At 41.3% G+C, this 20,435-nt stretch overlaps 1 protein-coding gene across 1 annotated transcript in view; it reads left to right on the top strand.

Annotated features, from left to right (window-relative positions):
- CATSPERB (cation channel sperm associated auxiliary subunit beta) overlaps positions 1–20,435 on the top strand; it is a 151,576-nt gene that overhangs the window by 52,342 nt on the left and 78,799 nt on the right. Inside the window, exons 12-14 of the mRNA XM_010358596.2 lie at positions 8,182–8,228; positions 9,411–9,560; positions 12,129–12,287. Of these exons, the coding sequence (XP_010356898.2) occupies positions 8,182–8,228; positions 9,411–9,560; positions 12,129–12,287 (356 nt within the window). The remainder of the gene's footprint in view (positions 1–8,181; positions 8,229–9,410; positions 9,561–12,128; positions 12,288–20,435) is intronic.

Here is a 20,435-nt window from a genome sequence, read left to right as displayed (position 1 = left end):
GTGTACAGCATATCCCAAGGTGGAGATGACATTGACCTGCTCGCGACTTAGTTGAAAAACATGTTTCCTGATTTCCTGGCAAGTAGGAAATTCATGAGGCTTATGATGAGATGAGTTATGGCCATGAAAGGGAAATGGGTGAAGTGCCCCATACCAGGTATAGAAGTTACTCCAAGTACATAGGTTGGTGGCTTGCATGCACCATGGCAAGCCTGCAGTGGAAGAAAGGGCAATTCCCCACAGACCCAGCAGTCTGTTCTATTCTGGAGGGAAGCTACCATTTGTGCCCATTCAGCAAAAAGGTTAGTTTCAGCAGAGATAAATAATGTACTCATGACTACAAAACTTGTTAAGAAGTTCGTGTTAAGAAAAAGATAGTACTTATCTGTGTGATTTTTTTTCCTTTAATACAGTTTTAGGTCTTTTCTTGGCACACATGAATAGGCAGGCTGGTTGTCTGAAGTATCAGGTTGAGGATGAGCCTTCACCTGAGTGTGATGTATCCAGGTTTAATTCCAGCCAATTTGACAGATGAATGCATGGTCAGCAGTGCATCATAAGGCCCATCCATTTTTGGGTAGCTGCCAGTCAGGTCCTTGTTTTTTTCCAAGACTTTTTAGCAGTACCTTAACTCTTGGTGGAAAGGGTGAAGGGGCTCGCCCCTAGGGTATGAGGACCTGGAAGCAGCAAACTGATGCATGGTTAGTAATGTCTGCCCTAACTGGTGTATGTATTGTTTAATTCTTAATTCATTTATTACATCTAAAGGTGGGACTCCCAGGGAGGGTCTCCCATAAACAATCTCAAAAGGGCTCAACCTGCTCCCACTTTGGGGTGTTACCTTGACTCAGAGTAAGGCAATGGGAAAAATTAATCCCAAGTCAAATTACTTTCTTGATATATTTTGGCAATGCAATTTTTTTAGAGTGTGGTTCATCTCTTTAGTTTTTCCTGTCATTGTGGTCTCCAAGATGACAATCTACAAGTTGTAGGAAGGGGTGAGTCACAGTTTTTGCCCTGACATTCCTGCAACCATCATATTCTTTTTTGAATCAGAGGATAGGCAGATGTTAACTGTAGAATATATAGCCCCCCATATCAATAAGAAAGTAAGTTTGTTTTCCATTGTCCATCATACTCAGAGGTCCTGTGGGGACATGATGAAAGATTGGCTAAATGTATGAATTGAACAAGTTATAGGAAGACCTATGAATATTTATGAAAGTGGTCCTGACACATGCATATTGAATGAACATGCATGTAACATATGACTCTGTTTACCTTGGGGGGAGACTTAATCCTTGTCTGGTATGAGCTTAGGTCCTGTTTATCATTTGATAGCTTATTGCCATAAAGACCTGTTCTGTCAGTCTTATGATAATTAATAGTGATTAATTGTAGTGTCTAAATCATAAAACAGAGGGAATATAATGAGGCATGCCTGACTTTCCATCCCATCATGGCTGGGAATTAAGTTTTTAAGGGTTTTTCTTGGGGTTCCCTTGGCCAAGGGGGAGGATTTGTTTAGTTGGTAGGGGACTCAGTATTTTATTTTTTGGTTTATATTTCCTCTTTTTTGATAAAGATATGCCGGAGGCAGTATCAATGGCCAAGTTTTACTTTGTCCCATACTAATGCTGGGGTGGTGTGACTACCTGTCCCAGGTCCATCATGCCCTCCAGTGGGACACCTACAGCCAAGGACCTTAGAGTCAAAAGACTTATAGCCAATTAAACATTTCAGGCCAGATTATAATGGAGGTGGGCAGGCACTCATTAACCCTTAAAATTCCTTGTAAGCAGCATAAGAGCTAAAATCTAAAAGCCAAAAAACAAAGTTATAAAATTGACTTATGTATATATTTTATGCATTGGGCTACTATAATCTTAGCTTGTAGCAATTAGTTATACAAAACACAAGCATTTTGTTTAGCTGTTTAGGCATCTGTGTGCCTGTCCTTGATTTGGAGGTTCTGAACTAAGTTTATGCCTCAAAACCAGCCCTTATAATTTCACATGACCACCTCTTCTGCAATAGTCCCTGGGCCTGGAAGGACTGGATAGTTTCAGTTTTGGAGGTAAAGTAAAACATAATTAGCAACATTTCAAACAAAATGGTTATAAGCCTTGCCTCATTCTGAGAATGACAGGAAAGGAAGCTCACAGGTAGCTAAACATTTAAATTATTTAGAATTAAGGCACAGAATAAATTATATTAATTCAGATGGGGCAAAATTAGTAAGTGAATCTTAATGTTTTTTAATACAGGCTTGTCCTGTGTCCTATTAAGGCAGTATACTTTGATTGTCACCTTTGTCTGGGTCTAAAGATAAGGCTTTGGTTGACTTGAGATTGGTATCAGATACTGGCAGAGGCAGCATCTTCTTTAGATGAGATATGTCCATCTAGGAGTTAAAGTCCTGTAACTTAACAGCACATGGATTAGTTAATAGCACCTGTTAAGGACCTTTTCAAGAAGCTGGAGATGGTGATACTGGAGTCTATGACCTGACTGGAAACCATAAAAAGATTTACATACTTGCATTGATTAATTTTTATAGCTTTGATGAGCCCAAGAAATAAGTCAGAGACTTAATTTAGGATTTGATTTTGAGGACGTTTGTGAAAGACGTTAAAAGGCTCAAAACATTTGGTCAAAATAGAAGGATAGGTCATTGTAAAATAATAGTTATTCATTTAATCAAAGTAATAATCAAAAGACTTTAAGGGCGATGTAGAAGGTTATGTGGCTGTAAGAACCTTAACCCTTTTAAATCTCAGGTTTTTTAAGCTATCAAAAATCTAATAAAGACAACATAGAAATTATCTTGATAAGATGTAAAATCTTACATCTGACATAGGCCATCCATGGATATGGCTTATGACACAGGCCATCTATGGCATGCTTAGACTTTCTATCTTGTCCTGTATTACCTCTTTCCTAAACAACCATTTTACTTTAGGACAGAAATTTACCATATAAGATATTTTCTCATACAAAAATTATGTTAATAAGAACACAACTTATGGAATTATATATTAACTAGTATTTTTATTTTTAATAACTTTAAACTTTAGTGAAAGCTTAGGAAGCAAGAAATCCTGAACTGTTTATCAGATGTTAACATTTTATAGATGAAATAATTCTACAAGTTTTATAAACATGTTTTCCCACATCATAACCCTTTTTTAGTTGGAAATGACCCAGACATCAAAATGAGCATCCCAAATAATTTTAAGATTTTAAATTTCATAAAAAGTTTACCTGCAAGCATTTACCCCATTTATATGTATTTGATTTTTTCATTTTTAATCATTAATCTAGATTACTTTTGAAAACTAAGATATTAGCACTAGTCATTATTTAAAGTTATTTTCCTGTTAACCATTTTTAAAGCTTGTAAACATCAGGGGTTCACCTAAGAACCTCAAAGTTAAACACATGGGCATTTTGCTGACAACTTAGAAGATTTGGCTGTTTTCATTGAACCACCAATATTAAATTAGTCTTATGTATCAAAAAAATCATACAAACAAAGATCATTCTGCTTTTGGCTGGGTTTATAGCCTTATAACTTTTATGCCAAATCCAGACAGCTTAATATATCTAGCAGAGGCAAATACAAAACATATCTAATCAGTAAACTCAGACAAAAATATATACTGACACTTCTGAAGACATTTCTATGTTAATTTTATTAATCATATTTAAAACCAGTTTTATTTATCAAAGATTCATGTGAACTTGAAGAGCTTTTGGATTTCATTTATGAGTACTCATTTACTTATAAGCCAGCTTGGTAGTGTGCCAGATATGACACATCACATAATATATCAGTATCACATAAACATATCTAAACATGTATATGCACACACAAATATCCAATAACTTTTACCTTCAAATTCTAGCCATAAGATAGCAATATAATCTCATCATTTTATAAAAGATAGCTGGATCTGAATTATTTTTGTGACAAAATTGGAATCTGTTCACATGGCTGAACTTTGTTTGCCTTAGTAGGTAATCCAAGAAAAGCGATGGACCAAAATTTGGGTAAAGCAGTCTCTATGGCAGTTCAGTTTTGTTTTTTATTTTTATTTTTATTTTACTTTAAGTTCCAAGATACAAATGCAGAACGTGTAGGCTTGTTACATAGACACATATGTGCCATGGTGGTTTGCTGCATCTATCAACTGTCATCTAAGTCTTAAACCCCACATGCATTAGCTATTTGTCCTAATGCTCTCTCTTCCCTTGCCCCCCACCCACTAACTGGCCCTGTTGTGTGTTGTTCCCTTCCCTGTGTCCATGTGTTCTCATTGTTCAACTCCCACTTACAAGTAAGAACATGTGGTGTTTGGTTTTCTTCTGTTCCTGTGCTAGTTTGCTGAGGATTATGGCTTCCAGCTTCATCCATGTCCCTGCAAAGGACATGATCTCATTCCTTTTTAGGGCTGCATAGTATTCCATGGTGTGTATGTACCCATTTTCTTTATCCCATCTATCATTGATGGGTATTTGGGTTGGTTGCATGTCTTTGCTATTGTAACTAGTGCTGCAATAAAGTAGCAAGTAGATAAGGGCCCAAATGTGCATGTGTCTTTATAGTAGAATGATTTATTTTCCTTTGAGTATATACCCAGTAATGGGATTGCTGGGTCAAATGGCATTTCTGGTTCTAGATCCTTGAGGAATAGCCACACTGTCTCCACAATGGCTGAACTAATTTACATTCCCACCAACAGTATAAAAGCGTTCCTATTTCTCCACAGCCTTGCCAGCATCTATTGTTTCTTGGTTTTTTAATAATCGCCATTCTGACTGGTGTAAGATGGTATTTCATTGTGATTTTGATTTGCATTTCTTTAACAATTAGTGATGTTGCACTCTTTTTTCAGACGTTTGTTGGCTGCATAAATGTCTTATTTTGAGAAGTGTCTGTTCATATCCTTTGCCCCCTTTTTGATGGGGTTGTTTGTTTTTTTTCTTGCAAATTTGTTTAAGTTCCTTGTAGATTCTGGATATTAGCCCTTTGTCAGATGGGTAGATTACAAAAATATTCTCCTGTTCTGTAGGTTGTCTGTTCACTCTAATGATAGTTTATTTTGCTGTGCAGAAGCTCTTTAGTGTAATTAGCTCCTGTTTGTCAATTTTGGCTTTTGTTACAATTGATTTTGGTGTTTTCATCATGAAGTCTTTGCCCATGCCTATGTCCTGCATGGTATTGCCTAGGTTTTCTTCTAGGATTTTTATGGCTTTGGGTTTTACATTTAAGCCTTTAATCCATCTTGAGTTAATTTTTCTATAAGGTGTGGGGAAGGGGTTCAGTTTCAGTTTTCTGCATATGGCTAGCCAGTTTTCCCAGCACCATTTATTAAATAGGGAATTCTTTTCCCCATTGCTTGTTTTTCTCAGGTTTTTCAAAGAGGAGATAGTTGTAGATGTGTGGTGTTATTTCTGAGGTCTTTGTTATGTTCCATTGGTCTAGATGTCTGTTTTGGTACAAGTACCATGCTGTATTGATTACTGTAGACTTGAAGTATAGTTTGAAGTCAGGTAGCATGATGCCTCCAGCTTTGTTCTTTTTGCTTAGGATTGTCTTGGCTATATGGGCTCTTTTTTGGTTCCATACCATTGACATTCCTTACAGAATTAGAAGAAACTACTTTAAATTTCATGTGGCAGTTCAGTTTTTAAAAGTCTCTTTTATCCTGTTTTTCTTCCATTCCAAATGAGTTTCCAATGTTTACATTTCAGTTAGAACATAAATAATGAGTCCTATCTCAGCACCACAGCTTAGTAAAAGCAGATTCAAAGCATATTCAAGGCAGGCAGGAAAAAAAGAGAAGATAGCTTTAGAACGCTGATTAACTTTACAGTTGCAAATTAACCATGTGAGCTCTGATTTTTTTTTTTTTTTTTTTTTTTTTTTTTTTTTTTTTTTTTTTTTTGCTATAATTTGCCCATCAGTTTAAAATGTGCACAGAAATGGACCATAATACGTAACCAGCTGGAGTCCCAAAATCAGGGGCCTCTAGTGAGCAGAGGAGCAGCCTCGATTGATGCCTTGCTTTTGCCTCTGTATCAATAATTCCCTTCAACTAGATTGCCAGGAATTGGGCGAATTCTCCTTTCTTTACACAACCAGTGTTGATGGTACCATTCATTGTCCCAATAGGCATGCCTGTGTAAATTTTGCCACACAGTTGGGAGAGCCAAATGTGTCAAAGAATTAGTTTCCCCAACAGGCTAATGACTGGCAATGACCAGTATAGCCTTTTTTTTTTTTAGCATATCCACCTTAATCTAAGTCCAGGTCCTGCTGCAATCCCAGTAAGCAGTAATGGAAGGGCAACAATTGAGATGGCAAAACAAGTGGACAGAAAGGACAAAGGGCAAAAGAATTGGAGTTGGGACTGTTTCAACATTTATCCCAGGTATTTCCGACAAATAGCATTGAAAACCGTAAGTGGGATACAGACCCATTTAGATAACCTACAGAAGAATTCACATGCTTCTTTCCCCCGTAAGATTTGGCACAGCTCTGAGAAGTACTTTGGGGTCCAATACAGAGCAACCCAGCCAAGAGCCAGGGTGACAGAAGTTGTTCTACTTCAGGGTTGGATCCCTAGATTGAGTGGGGGGCTTATACACGCTGCCTTAAAGGGTAGAGAAAGAAGAAAAGAAAGTTGCAAGTAGATAAGGGCCCAAATGTAGATCACATACATACACAGTTACAGATTCAGATGGTACACTCCCAGGCTGATTCCCCATCAAGGGGACTGGATAAAAGTCCTGAAACCTTGTCTCAACTTCAGATGGCCCCATGAGCAGCTAGGTCAAAACAGAACAAAGCTCAAGTGATGCCACAGATAAAGATAGTGTACCTGCCCAGACAGTGTCACAAGCAGCTATGTCCAAATGGAGCAGAGCTCAAGTGTTACCACAGAAGAGACAGAGGAGAATTGGGTGCATTCCAGTTGACTTATCCAGTTCTGAAGTCTGTCAACTTCTTCACATGTAACTTACCCTACACCAGCAAAGTGTAGTAGGCAGCTAACGCCATGACAGGGAGAGAAGGAAGATTGCCTGAGACAAAAGTATCTCAGCAGCTGCCAGGAAAATGCCCAGAGCCCCAGCTGCAGGGTCAGCTTGCCAGCAGCAGCTAGTATTCATGAGCAACTCTTTTCCCATCCGGTAGCATGAAGAGGAAAGCTCTGGCACACTGCTGCAGCCAATTCACCCACTCGCTGCAAACTAGGTTGACAGACTAGACCACTCAAAATGCAGACTCCCTAAAGGGACTACCAAATTTGTAATGAATGCAAGCTTGGCTGCTTGCCACATATAAAGCCAAATGAACAAGGATGAGATGCAGTGAAAGGAAAGTGACTTTTATTCCAAAACCCAGCAGTTGGGAGAGTGGCCAGGCTCATGCCTTTAAAAGACCATTCCAAACTTTAGGCTGGGGAGAGGAGTTTAGAAGGGGGAACTTGGGGTGGAAGACATGCAGGAATGATGCTGGGTACAAGGTCTGTGTGTTTTGTCCCAGTGGCTGTCTTGAATTATGGTCCACCTGGAGCATAGGCTGGTGTCATCTTCATGATGGCCAGGTTGTAGACTAACCTCCTTGAGGTAATCTCTGGAATTTTACAACTGACTCTCCATGTCTGATTTGTTTCAAAATTAGCCCCTGGAACTTCTAAGCAAGCACATAATTAGATAAGTCAGCAGTGCAAGGGAGTGTCAGATGGGAAGGGAGGGAAACAAAGTTCCAAAGTATGTTTTAAAGGCAAAAATCAAGAAAGGAATAAAAAAAGTTTTAAAATGCATTTTGAATCTAAGCTACTCAGTTATAACTAGATTTAATAAAATGACATAAAATAAAACTAGACCAAAATATAAAGATAAGTTTGCTTTATATAAGTTAATGACCTAAAACAAAAAAAAAATTCTAACTTAAATCTGAGACAATAGGTACACTTGCAATAGGGATAAGAAAATTAGATTCAAGTATACATTACTTGATGACACATAACTTTTATTATTATTTTCATTTACCATAAGTTTACTTGCAAAAATAACTTCTATGATTTTCATGATGACTATTAAGACTAACCCTTCCAGTTTTAGAAATACAGATGTGCTCATAATTCCTGTACCCTTGTGTTTATTTTATAGTTGATTATGTTACAGTCACCTTTGAGAGAAACAGAACCCTAAGTGAGGTATGATATCGAATATTTTATAAGTTAAGAAATTTTGTTGTACATGACTTCATGGATTGTGATTAATCTAAAAAATCCTACAGACTGAAAGGCTTCACAATCACTCTTTGCTCCCAGGGGTGTTTCTACTTGGGTTTAGTAGTACTTACCTAATTATGTTAATCAGGACCTAAGCAATGATTTTAGAAAAACAATTTGTACCAGAAAGAGATGCATTGCAATGTTTTCTGGGCTCATATCCCTCAGAAGAGAGGCACAGATATTAAGGATTTTTTTTTTTTTTTGAGACAGAGTCTCACTGTGTCTCCAGGCTGGAGTGCAGTGGCATAATCTTGGCTCACTGCAACCTCTGTCTCCCAGGTTCAAGCGATTCTCCTGCCTTAGCATCCCAAGTAGCTGGGACTACAGGTGCACTCCACCATGTCCAGCTAATTTTTGTATTTTCAGTAGAGATGGGGTTTCACCATGTTGGCCAGGATGGTCTTGATCTTTTGACCTCATGATCCACCCCTCTCAACCTCCCAAAGTGCTGGGGTTACAGGCGTGAGCCACCAAACCCAGTCACATTAAGGATTTAAAAAAAAGAAACAATTGTGATCAGTCAGAGCAACACAATGGTTGTTAATTTATTTTCCTACTGTTACTAAAACACCAGGGATTCAGTCTAGGTCCTGCTGCTTGCTGTATAGACTGCCAATCACTGAGTCAACAAGTATTGCCAGGGAAGAAGGCTTTAATCGGGTGCTGCAGCCAAGGAGAATGGGAGATAAAAATCTCAAGCCTGTCTCTCTGAGTAAAATTGGGGGATTTACACAGAAAGGAAGGTAGGAAAACAGGAATTAGAGATGGGTAAGGAAGCAATCATGATGGATGAGGAGTCTGACTTCTCATTATCTGGATGTGGTGATCTGTTGAGTTTCAGTTCCTTGCCTAAGGGTCGAGTTTCTTGCCTGAGGGTCAATTTCCTAAAGAAGGAATTCAGATGAGACAAATGTAGGTTTTAAGACTAGGAGTTTAAAGACCAGTGGGTTTTAAGACCAGGGAGGGAGGGTTAATTTCTGTTTGTTAAAAAAAAACTGTAAGTATTACTTCTATGAACAATTGGGCTAGTTTCACTAAGAGAATTAGAACTTATATTTCAAAAACAGCATTAATTTTTCCCTTCTTTTTTTTTTTTTATAGTCAAGTTCTTGTTTTTATAGTCAGGAACCATTTCTTGAATGGGTACCCTGCTTACCTTACATTTTTAAAGGAATGAAAAGTATTCCAAGAGTGCTAACATTTCTTGTTGACCAAGAGCATGGTACGGGAGTTTTCCTCTTCCATAACAAGGTAGGCCTTATATCCCAGAGGGAATTTATCTTGACATGACAACAATAAAAATTTACCTTAGCGAAAGTTATTTTCAAGTTATTGTTATGTCTGGCAATAGAACCTAATAAAATTGGCTACAGCAAAATTATTTAAGATCTATAATATAGCTTGACACTTTAGAGATTTCTTGCCTGATTGTCATTCATTTTGATGAAAATGGAAAACGTGATGCTGTGTGCATAGTGATTCTCCCTTGCTAATTCTCTAAAGAATATAAACTGGGATTTTTCTATATAAATTTAAGATTCCATAAAATGGTTAATTAAACAAAAAAAATGGAATTAATTGCCACAGATCTATATTTTTTTCTTCCAAACGTCCTTAACCTTACCTGTGAATTAGAATTCTTCTTGGAGCCATTAAAAAACACATAAACTGACAGTTCTGATGGTTCATGCCCGTAATCCCAGCAATTCGGGAGGCTGAGGCAGGAGGCTTGAGGCCAGGACTTCAAGACCACGGTGAGGAACTACTGCACTCTAGCACTCCAGGTGAGGTGACAGAGCAAAACCCAGTCTGAGAAAACAAACAAACAAACAAATAAAACCATAAGTTCAGCCCCTATCATCAAGATTGTAGGGAATGAAAAAACTCTTTCCTCCACCTTCTTATGTTCAATGACTGGAGCCTTGCAAATTAAACCAAAAAAAAAAAAAAAAGATTAATAGGAGAAAACAGTTTATTTACATGTGCAGTGTGCACACATGGGAAACTCAGTGATGAGGTTAAAATTTGGAGGTTAGGTACCATCTTAATAGGTGAAGGGGAGAGGGAGAAAATCATTTATAGAAACACAAATTGCTTTTTTTGAAAAAAAAAAAAAGATAAATGGGTTTTCATGACAGCAAATAGGAGATACGATTTTTTGTTTGTTTGTTTGTTCTTTGGGGCTTTTTTGAGATGGGGTCTCACTCTGCTGCCCAGGCTGGAGTGCAGTGGTGCAATCTCAGCTCACTACAACCTCAGCTCGCTGCAACCTCTGCCTCCCAGGCTCAAGCGATTCTCCTACCATAGCCTCCCAAGTAGCTGGGATTACAGGTGCCCGCCACCACACCTGGCCAATTTTTGTATTTTTTGGTAGAGATGGGGTTTTGTTATGTTGGCCAGGCTGGTCTTGAACTCCTGACCTCAGGTGATCCACCCACGTTGGCCTCCCAAAGTGCTGGAATTGCAAGCATGAGCCACAGCACCTGGCCAGGAGATATGAATGATTTTGATAATGTTTGAAAATCTAGGTATGAGTGGTCTTTCCTTCTCCTTCAGGGCTATAAAACTCCTCTGGAGAAGGGATTTGGGACAGGTTTTATTTGCATTCTTCCTTCTGGGAGTAGATCTGCCCCAAAGAAGAATTTCTGTCAGCCTCATTTCCTAGCAGTTCCTGCTTTTAGTCAGACACCAGAGGCCCCAAAGTTTTTTCTCTGCATCTGTTGAATCTCAACAGTCTTCAGCTTAAAATTATCTTTATATAAAAGTGGCATTTTTTTGTTTTGAGACAGAGTCCCTGTCACCCAGGCTGGAGTACAGTGGAGCAATCTTGGCTCACTACAACCTCTGCCTCCCAGGTTCAAGAGATTCTCTCACCTCAGCCTCCCAAGTAACAGAAATTACAGGTGTGTGCCACCACGCCGGCTAATTTGTGTATTTTTAGTAGAGACAGGTTTTCGCCATTTTGTCCAGGCTGACCTCGAACTCCTGGCCTCAAGTGATCCACCCAGCTCGGCCTCCCAAAGTGTTGGGATTATAGGCGTAAGCCACTGTGCCTGGCCAAAAGTAGCATATTTTGAGGTTTCATATCTCTTTTTTTTCTTTTGAGACGGTCTCACTCTGTCACTCAGGCTGGAGTACAGTGGTGTGATCATAGCTCACCATAGACTCTAACTCCTGGCTCAAGCGATCCTCTGCCTTGGCCTGATTAGTAGCTGGGACTACAGGTGCATGCCACCGTGCCTGGCTAATTTTTAATTTTTTTTATGCAGTTGGGTCTCACTTTGTTGACCAGGCTGTTCTCAAATTCCTAGGCTCAAGCAGTCCTCTCGTGTAGGCCTCCCAAAGTGCTGAGATTACAAACCACTTTTATATAAAGATAATTTTAAGCTGAAGACTGTGCCTGGCCTGAGCTGTCGTATTCTTATCCCCTTTAAAATCATGGTTGAATAGAACTGGGGTGTGGCTTAGGCATCCATACTTTTGGCGTGCTAGTCATAAGCATGGGCTTTGGAGTCTGTCTACCAAGTTCAGCAGTGATTCTATAATAAACCTCTCTTTGCTGTTAATTATAGAACTTTCAACAAATTATTTAATTTCCTAAACTTCATTTTCAACAACTATAAAATGGGTGTGTGGCAGGGGCCAGAGTAGTGGAGTAAAGAGATAACAATTACTGTTAATCCTTCTAGTTCTATGTTGTGTTAGTGAGTGTATCTCTCTCTTAATAAAAATGCAAGTAACAGGAAATTCTAAAAATTGTAACACAGACTAATAATAATGGCAAAATTCTTATGACATGCTCATTCTTTGTTTACCTAGGTTAAGAAAACTGCTGTTGTCTCTGTGAGCATCCTGAGAAATAATGAACCAAGTGCACAATCAAAATTTCCAATTTTTCGGTTTCCTCCATCATTCTCTTCTCCTGTTGGAATGGTATTTCATCCCCGAAGCCACTTTTTGTATGTTTATGGCAATCAGGTGCGTACACATGAAACTTCAGTCTGTGTTAGAGTTAAATCATCCACCTACTGTATGCTGTATGGCTGTACATTAAGAACAGAACTTCTCTGATGACCTAGAGATGGCAGTGGGAGGGAAGACAATATTTATTGACTATTTATTGTATACTAAGCTTGGTGTCTATTATCAGTTTTTACCTTTCAGGTAGTTCATTGGCTGATGAAAATGAGCCATGGGTACATCAGAGTTATCTTGAATGTTGCCAATTACTATACATGTCTTTCCAGCTCTGAATTACTTAGATTTTGCCACTAACCTCATCAAAAGTGTATTTCTAACTGGTGTTTCCAGCATTTAATGTTTGCCTTTTTCTGTTTGATTTTGTCTGAGCTTGACTTTCTGACTCTGTTGTTCTTTAAGTTCCTTCTGGTAGCTTTTTCCACCCTCTGGCTGCTCCTTCAATCAGTTCTGTATCAGTACACTGAAAGCTTGGTAAAGGAGTAGTTATACCATCTATGGAGCATCTAACAGTTTAAAAAAGTAAGGGCCACAGATTATGAAACATTAAGCAAAACTTTGGAACTAAGAAAGTACTGCAATGACTTCCAAAGAAGGAACTAATTCTGTTTCTCAACTATCTATATTATGTGCAAAATTTAGAGATTTGTAAAGATGATACCCTGTTTCTAGGTCTTCTTAAAACTCTCTTCCATATTTTAGTTTTTCACACTAAATGGTTATGTATTAGTCCATTCTCACACTGCTATAAAGAACTGTCCGAGACTGGGTAATTTATAAAGAAAGGAGGTTTAATTGACTCACAGTTCTGCATGGCTGGGAAGGCCTCGGAAAACTTATAATCATTGTGTCTGGAATTGGTTCCTTCCGGTGGGTGCTTGGTCTCGCTGACTTCAAGAATGAAGCCACGGACCCTTGTGGTGATGGTGTGTCCGGAGTTTGTCCCTTCAGATGTTCAGATGTGTCCAGAGTTCCTTCCAGTAGGTGTGTGGTCTTGCTGACTTCAGGAGTAAAGCTGCAGACCTTCACAGTGAGTGTTACAGCTCTTAAAGGTGGCATGTCCGGAGTTGTTTGTTCCTCCCAGTGAGTTTGTGGTCTTGCTGACTTCAGGAATGAAGCCACAGACCCTCATGGTGTTACAGCTTGTAAAGACAGTGTGGACCCAAAGAGTTAGCAGCAGCAAGATTTATTGTGAACAGTGAAAGAACAAAACTTCCACAGCATGGAAGGGGACCCAAGTGGGTCGCTGCTGCCGGCTCGGGTGGCCAGCTTTTATTCCCTTATTTGACTCCACCCATGTCCTGCTGATTGGTCCATTTTACAGAGTGCTGGTTGGTGCGTTTACAATCCTTTAGTTAGACACAGAGTGCTGATTGGTGCATTTACAAACCTTTAGCTAGACACAGAGCGCTGATTGGTACGTTTTTACAGAGTGCTGCTTGGTGCGTTTACAAACCTTTAGCTAGACATAGAGCGCTGATTGGTGTGTTTACAATCCTCTAGCTAGACAGAAAAGTTCTCCAAGTCCCCACTCAAACCAGGAAGTCCAACTGGCTTCACCTCTCAATCCCCCCTCTAAACAGGACACCCCAACTGCTTTTGGGAATTGGCCAATGACAGCTCTAGCTACTTCCTGCTGGATAGAGGTGAAGAAGGGGCCCTGCAGTTGTAGTGTCCTCCAGAGGGGAATTCTTTAGGCCAGTGAAAGGGCCAGTGGGTTGGTCCAGGGGTCCTTGGTAGAAGTTGTTAGTTGAGCTCATTTGGGGTTCCATTTGTAAGACCATCTGTAGCTTGATGGCCTCAATCCTAGAGGAAACAAATTTGACAAGGAGGTTAAAAATACAGGGCCCAAAGGCGAGTAACAGCAAAATGGCTGTCACAGGACCTAGAAAGGGGAGAAGTCATGTTGCCCAACTCCAGAGGTTGGTATAAGAGTTTGAAAGGCGTCTGATTTCAGAAGCCTTTTCCTGTAAACACCAGGCAGCATCTCTTACTATCCCTAACTGGCTAGTCTAAAAACAACACTCTTTCCCTGGGAAGGTGCAGAGTCCTCTTTTCTCAGCAGTGAGGGGGTCTAGGCCTTGGCGGTTTTGGAGAGTCACTGCTGCCAAAGAGTCTATTTGGGATTGTAGAGTAAAGACAGATTTCGTTATTTCTTGCAGACTGTCTGAGAGGCAGATATAGATTGAAGTTCCACATAAGAAGAATATGCCTTGGCTGGGTAGACAGAAATTTACCCTGGCTTTTAAAGGAATAGGGTACACTGTTTTTTCTTGACTACTTCTATCTCTCTCTTTCCTTCTGTATTTGACTTTGTCTCTCTCTTTCTCTTTCTTTCTCTCTGAATTTCTGTCTCTTTATCTCTTTCCTTTCTGCTGGTCTTTCCCTGCCTCTGCCAGACACTTATGCTGCTGTTCTCCTCTCTCCTTTCCCTTTTTGATGGCTTCAGCAGTGTAAGACTGCCACCTCCTTGGGTTTTTGCACTACGTGCAGTAACTCCATAATTTCCTTGTGGTATTTAACGGGCGTTCCCCCAGAGGTTAGAAGCTCCCTTTCTTTCCTTATTGCAGCATGGGCATATAGGATTAGATAAGCATACTTGCTATCTGTATACACATTTAGTCTTTTTCCCTTTCCCAGTTATAAGGCTTGGGTAAGTGCCACTAGTTCTGCTAACTGGGCACTGGTCCCTGGGGGAAGAGGCTTACTTTCAAGTATGGTTACATCACTAACTATGGCATAATCTGCCCTTCGTATCCCATTCTCCACAAATGAACTTCCATTGGTATATAGGTTAAGGTCAGGATTAGCTAAGGGCACTTCTAAAAGATCATCTTGGGCAGCATAAGTCTGGACTATAATTTGTTGGCAGTCATGCTCGATTGGTTCCCCATCCTCTGGGAGAAAAATGGCAGAGTTGAGGGCCACGCACGTACATATTTGAAGCACCAGTCCCTCAAGGAGTAGCACCTGGTATCTAAGTAGGCAGTTGTCTGATAGCCATAAACTTCCTTTGACACCTAGTATGCCATTTACATCATGAGTAGGCCAGACAGTAAGATCCTTTCCTTGTATTATTTTGATAGCCTCTGACACTAAGATGGCCACTGCTGCAACTACCTGTAAACAGTGAGGCCAGTCTTTTGCTACTACATCAATGTCCTTACTTAGATATGCCACTGGTTGTGGGGTTGTCCCACGAGTCTGAGTAAGGACTCCAAGAACTATTCCTGCTCTCTCTGTGATGTATAAAGAGAAGTTTTGTCCTATGGGAAGGTTTAAAGCTGGAGCTTGTACTAGGGCCTGCTTTAAGGTTTTGAAGACTGTTTCTGCCTCTGGTTCCCATTCTACTAGATAAATATTTGCCCTCTGGGTCTCCTTGATTAGAGTATAGAGGGGCCTGGCTATCTTGCTGTATCTGGGGGTCCATAGTTGGCAAAAGCTGGTGATTCCAAGGAACCCCTGCAGCTGTTTTAATGTCTTAGGGCAAGGATAAGCCAGTATAGGCTATATTCGTTCCTTACTGAGGACCCTGGTTCCTCTGGCTAGGATTAGGCCTAGATATTTGACCTGCTATAGGCAAAGCTGGGCCTTCAACCTAGATGTCTTGTACCCTTGGTTAGCTAGAAAGTTCGAGAAATTGTAGCCTGCTGGCATGAGGTTTCCGAACTGGTAGCCAAAAGTAAATCATCCACATACTGAAAGACCAGAGTGCCTGGACTTTAGAAATGGCCTAGATCTTGGGCCAGTGCCTGACCAAACAGATGAGGGCTATCCCTAAACCACTGGGGAAAGACCGTCCACCTAAGTTGGGATGTGTGGTCTGTGGGATCCTCAAAGGCAAAGAGAAACTGGGAGTCAGAGTGCAGGAGAATACAGAAGAAGGCATCCTTGAGGTCCAGAACAGTGAACCATTCTGCTTCCTCTGGTATTTGAGAGAGCAGGGTATAGGGGTTGGGTACAACTGGATATAGAGGAATTACTGCCTCGTTAGATGAGTCTAAGATCTTGCACTAGTCTCCACTGACTGTTTAGTTTTTATACTCCTAGAATTGGGGTGTTGCAGAGACTGCTGCATTTCCTTACTAAGCCTTCAGCTTTTAAATGTTTAACAATAGCCTGTAATCCTTTATGAGCTTCAGGCCTTAAGGGATATTGCCTTTGATAAGGAAAAGTGGTGGGATCTTTTAGCCTGATTTTGACTAGGCAGGCATGTTTTACCCTTCCAAATTGTTCTTCCAATGCCCAGACTTCAGGGTTGATTCCCTCCTCAAGTAGGGGACAACAAATGGGTAACTTGTTCCCCATATTCATGTAGATAATAGCTCCAGCCTTGGCTAATATAGCCCTCCCTAATAAGGGTGTGGGACTTTCAGGCATCACAAGAAAGGCATGTGAAGAGAGCAAAGTCTCCCAATTACAACTGAGGAGGTGGGAGAAATACCTGGTTACAGGCTGTCCCAGGATTCCTCAGATGGTAATGAATCTTGAGGACAGTTGTCTGGGACAGGAGATTAACACTGAAAAGGCCATGCCAGTGTCCAGGAGGAAGTCAATTTCCCAGCCCTCAATGGTTAAACATACCTGGGGCTCAGTGAGGGTGATGACATGACCCGGCACTTGCCCTGGGCACCCTCAGTCCTGTTGTTGGATCATCTGGTTGGGGGCTTCTGGCCCAGAGAACCATTGCACTCTGGGGCAGTGCACCTTCCAGTAATTGCCTCGGCATAGCGGAAGTGGACAAGGGGGCGTCTTGTTTCTCATTGGATAATCTTTTTTAAAGTGTCATTGTAAACCACACTGATAACAAGCCCTGCTGGGTGATTCCTGCTCCATTTTCTGTCCTCTCTGAACCACCAAGATTTGTTTATCTGAGGACCATGACTAAGGCTGCAGCCTTTCTCTGATCTCGCTTTTCCTTTTGGGCCTGTTCCTCTTGGTCCCTGTTACAGAACAGAGGTTGCCAGGTTTAATAATACCTCCAGATTTTGTTCAGGGCCCAGGGCTTGCTTTTGGAGCTTTCTCCTGATATCTGCGGCTGATTGGGTAATAAACTTATCTTTTAGCATCAGTTGACCCTCTAGTGAGTCGGCTGACATGGGAGCATATTTTCTTAAGGCCTCCAGTAGCCACTCGAGGAAGGCAGAAGGATTTTCTTCCTTTCCCTGAGTTATGGTGGACATCACTGAATAATTTATGGGCTTTTTGCTAATTCTCCTTAGTCCTTCTAGAACACAGGTCAACAAATGTTTACGACTCCAGTCCCCATGATCTGAGTCGAGGTCCCATTGGGGATCCATACTGGGGACGGCTTGCTGACCAGCAGGGAATTCATCCCTTTCTTCGGCTGTCATTCTATCATTTACTTGGCTAAGATACCAGGTATCTCCAAACTCTCGGCCTGCTGCTAAAGCCACATTCTTTTCATTAAAGGCCAGAGTTTGATCTAACAATAGCATGACATCTCTCCAAGTGAGATAGAAGGTTTGCCCTAGACCCTGTAGGACATCTATGTACCTATCAGGATCATCTAAAAACTTTCCCAGGTCTGCCTTGATCTGCTTTAAATCAGAGAGGGAGAAGGGGACATGTATCCAGGTTGGGCCAAATTCCCCTCCCCCTACAGCTTGAAGGGGACATAACCAATAGCCTGGGGGTTTCTGTGGTCCCTTGGAGATTTCTTTGCTTGCTTCCTTCTGGGTTGGGGAGATTGGAGGAGGCCTATTGATAGGAAGGGGAGCTATAGGGAGGCTAAGATATGGGGGTAAGCTGAGAGGTCCTCCTGTGGGATGTAAATTGCAAACTTTGCATAATTGTGTACTCTCCTTCAATGAAAAGAAAACTTGGACATAAGGTATTTTACTCCATTTGCCTTCCCTCTTACAGAAAAGGTCAAGCTGCAGGATAGTATCGTAATTTATACTTCCCTCAGGTGGCCATTTTTCCCCATCACAGAGAGAATATCAGGGCCAAGCCATCGTGCAGAAAAAAATGAGCCGCCTCTTTTTCAGGGTTTATGGGTCAAATTAGTCCCAATAGCTTAGAATGCATTTCAAGGGTGAGCCTGTTGATGCCTGAGTGTTTCCCATCTGAAAGGCAAAACCACCTGTGGTTTTGGTTTGTTTGTTTCTCTCCCTGCCCAAGAACCCGCAACAGTCCCTGGACCCTGCTTATCAGAGTAGTTGCACTCGCTGATGCAGTAGCAGAAACACCTCTTTCCCAAGAACCCACAATGGTGCCTAGACCCTGCTGATCAAAATAGTTGTGCTCACCAACACAGCAGTGGAAACACCTCTTGCCCAAGAACCTGCAACGGTCCCTGGATCCTGCTGATTGGAATAGTTGCGCTCACCGACATAGCAGCACAAACACTAGTTTTCCTCCTAGACGACGAGGAGGACTGAGGAAGGTTGGATTTAGTGGCCCTTACCAATGCATTCTCAAATACATGCACCCTTGCCTGTCCTCCTAGACCACAAAGAAGACCGAGAAAAATCGGATTTAATGGCCCTTACCGATGCATTCTTGAAAATCTGTTAGAGTCCTAAGCATTCTCCTGTTAGTAATGGGACTTTACCCATGTCCTATAAAGATGCTATGCCCCAAAAATGAAGCAGAGGGCCATACCCTGAGGGAGGGAAGGGATCTCCAGAGTTGAAAGAGTGATGCCTTTTGTCCTCACTTACATGAATAGGAAGGATACAATTTCTGAGGCTCCCCATATCCTAGCTTCAGGAATAGCTTTTATTAGGCCTGCTTGTCTGAGGAGAGATCCTAAAATTCCAGGTAGTCCCCCCTATAATGGAACTTTGGGCAAAAATTATGTGTTTCTGATTGGTGAGCCTGGGTGCCTGAAGAAGGGAATAGAGTCCTAAAGTTTATACTAGAAATCATTCTTATAGGAGAAACTAGAAAAGCACCAGAGACAGGGAGTTGTTTTTAGAAACGTGACTAGCCTTGTTGAAGAGAGGCGGGAGGAAGTTTGTCTGACAGACATTAGGACCCAGGAGGCAAGGGTCAGGATAGATAGGATAGATGGGCGAGTCTTGCTTGGGCGACGTGACTTTGAGAGTTCCACTCATGGCTGCAGGGTCAACCAACTTGTTGTTGGGACCCTGAAGCTGAATGGCTTTTCTCTCTGTTGACCCTCAGCTCAGCCCAGAAGTACAGGAAAAGCAGAAGCTGGTTCCTGGCAAACCAAAGCTCCCAGCTCCAAAGAGTCGGGGGCTGTTAGAGAGCCCCTTCCCAGAAAGCCTGACACCCGTGTCTTTAATCCTGCAGTCATGCTAGTCACTTTTAACTAGCCAACAGATGCCCGGTATTTAGCCCCTGAATTCTAAGGAAAAACAGGACAGAATAGCAAGCAAAAGGGGTCCGATGGTACTCACCACTTGGTGATTGTCCCTTTGTGGTCACCAAAATGTGTCCGGAATTGGTTCCTTCTTGTGGGTTCTTGGTCTCGCTGACTTCAAGAATGAAGCCACGGACCCTTGCGGTGAGTGTTACAGCTCTTAAAGATGGTGTGTCCAGAGTATGTCCCTTCAGATGTTCAGATGTGTCCAGAGTTTCTTCCTTCTGGTGGGTACATGGTCTCGCTGACTTCAGGAGTGAAGCCACAGACCTTCACAGTGAGTGTTACAGCTCTTAAAGGGGGTGTGTCCAGAGTTGTTTGTTCCTCCTGGTGGGTTCATGGTCTTGCTGACTTCAGGAATAAAGCTGTAGACCCTCGTGGTGAGTGTTACAGCTCATAAAGGTAGTGGGGACCCAAAGAGTGAGCAGCAGCAAGATTTATTGTGAAGAGCGAAAGAACAAAACTTCCACAGCATGGTAGGGGACCTGAGTGGGTTGCCACTGCTGGCTTGGGTGACCAGCTTTTATTCCCTTATTTAGTCCCACCCACGTCCTGCTGATTGGTCCATTTTATAGAGCACTGATTGGTCCATTTTACTGAGTGCTGATTGGTCCATTTTATAGAGTGCTGATTGGTGCATTTACAATCCTTTAGCTAGACACAGAGTGCTGATTGGTGCGTTTACAAACCTTTAGCTAGACACAGAGTGCTGACTGGTGCATTTTTACAGAGTGCTGATTGGTGCATTTACAAACCTTTAGCTAGAAACAGAGTACTGACTGGTGTGTTTACAATCC

The sequence above is a fragment of the Rhinopithecus roxellana genome, chromosome 5, assembly GCF_007565055.1.
Source record: "Rhinopithecus roxellana isolate Shanxi Qingling chromosome 5, ASM756505v1, whole genome shotgun sequence".
Lineage (NCBI taxonomy): Eukaryota > Metazoa > Chordata > Mammalia > Primates > Cercopithecidae > Rhinopithecus > Rhinopithecus roxellana.
The sequence above is the reverse complement of the archived record's forward strand: the minus strand, read 5'-3'. Positions and strand labels throughout refer to the sequence as shown.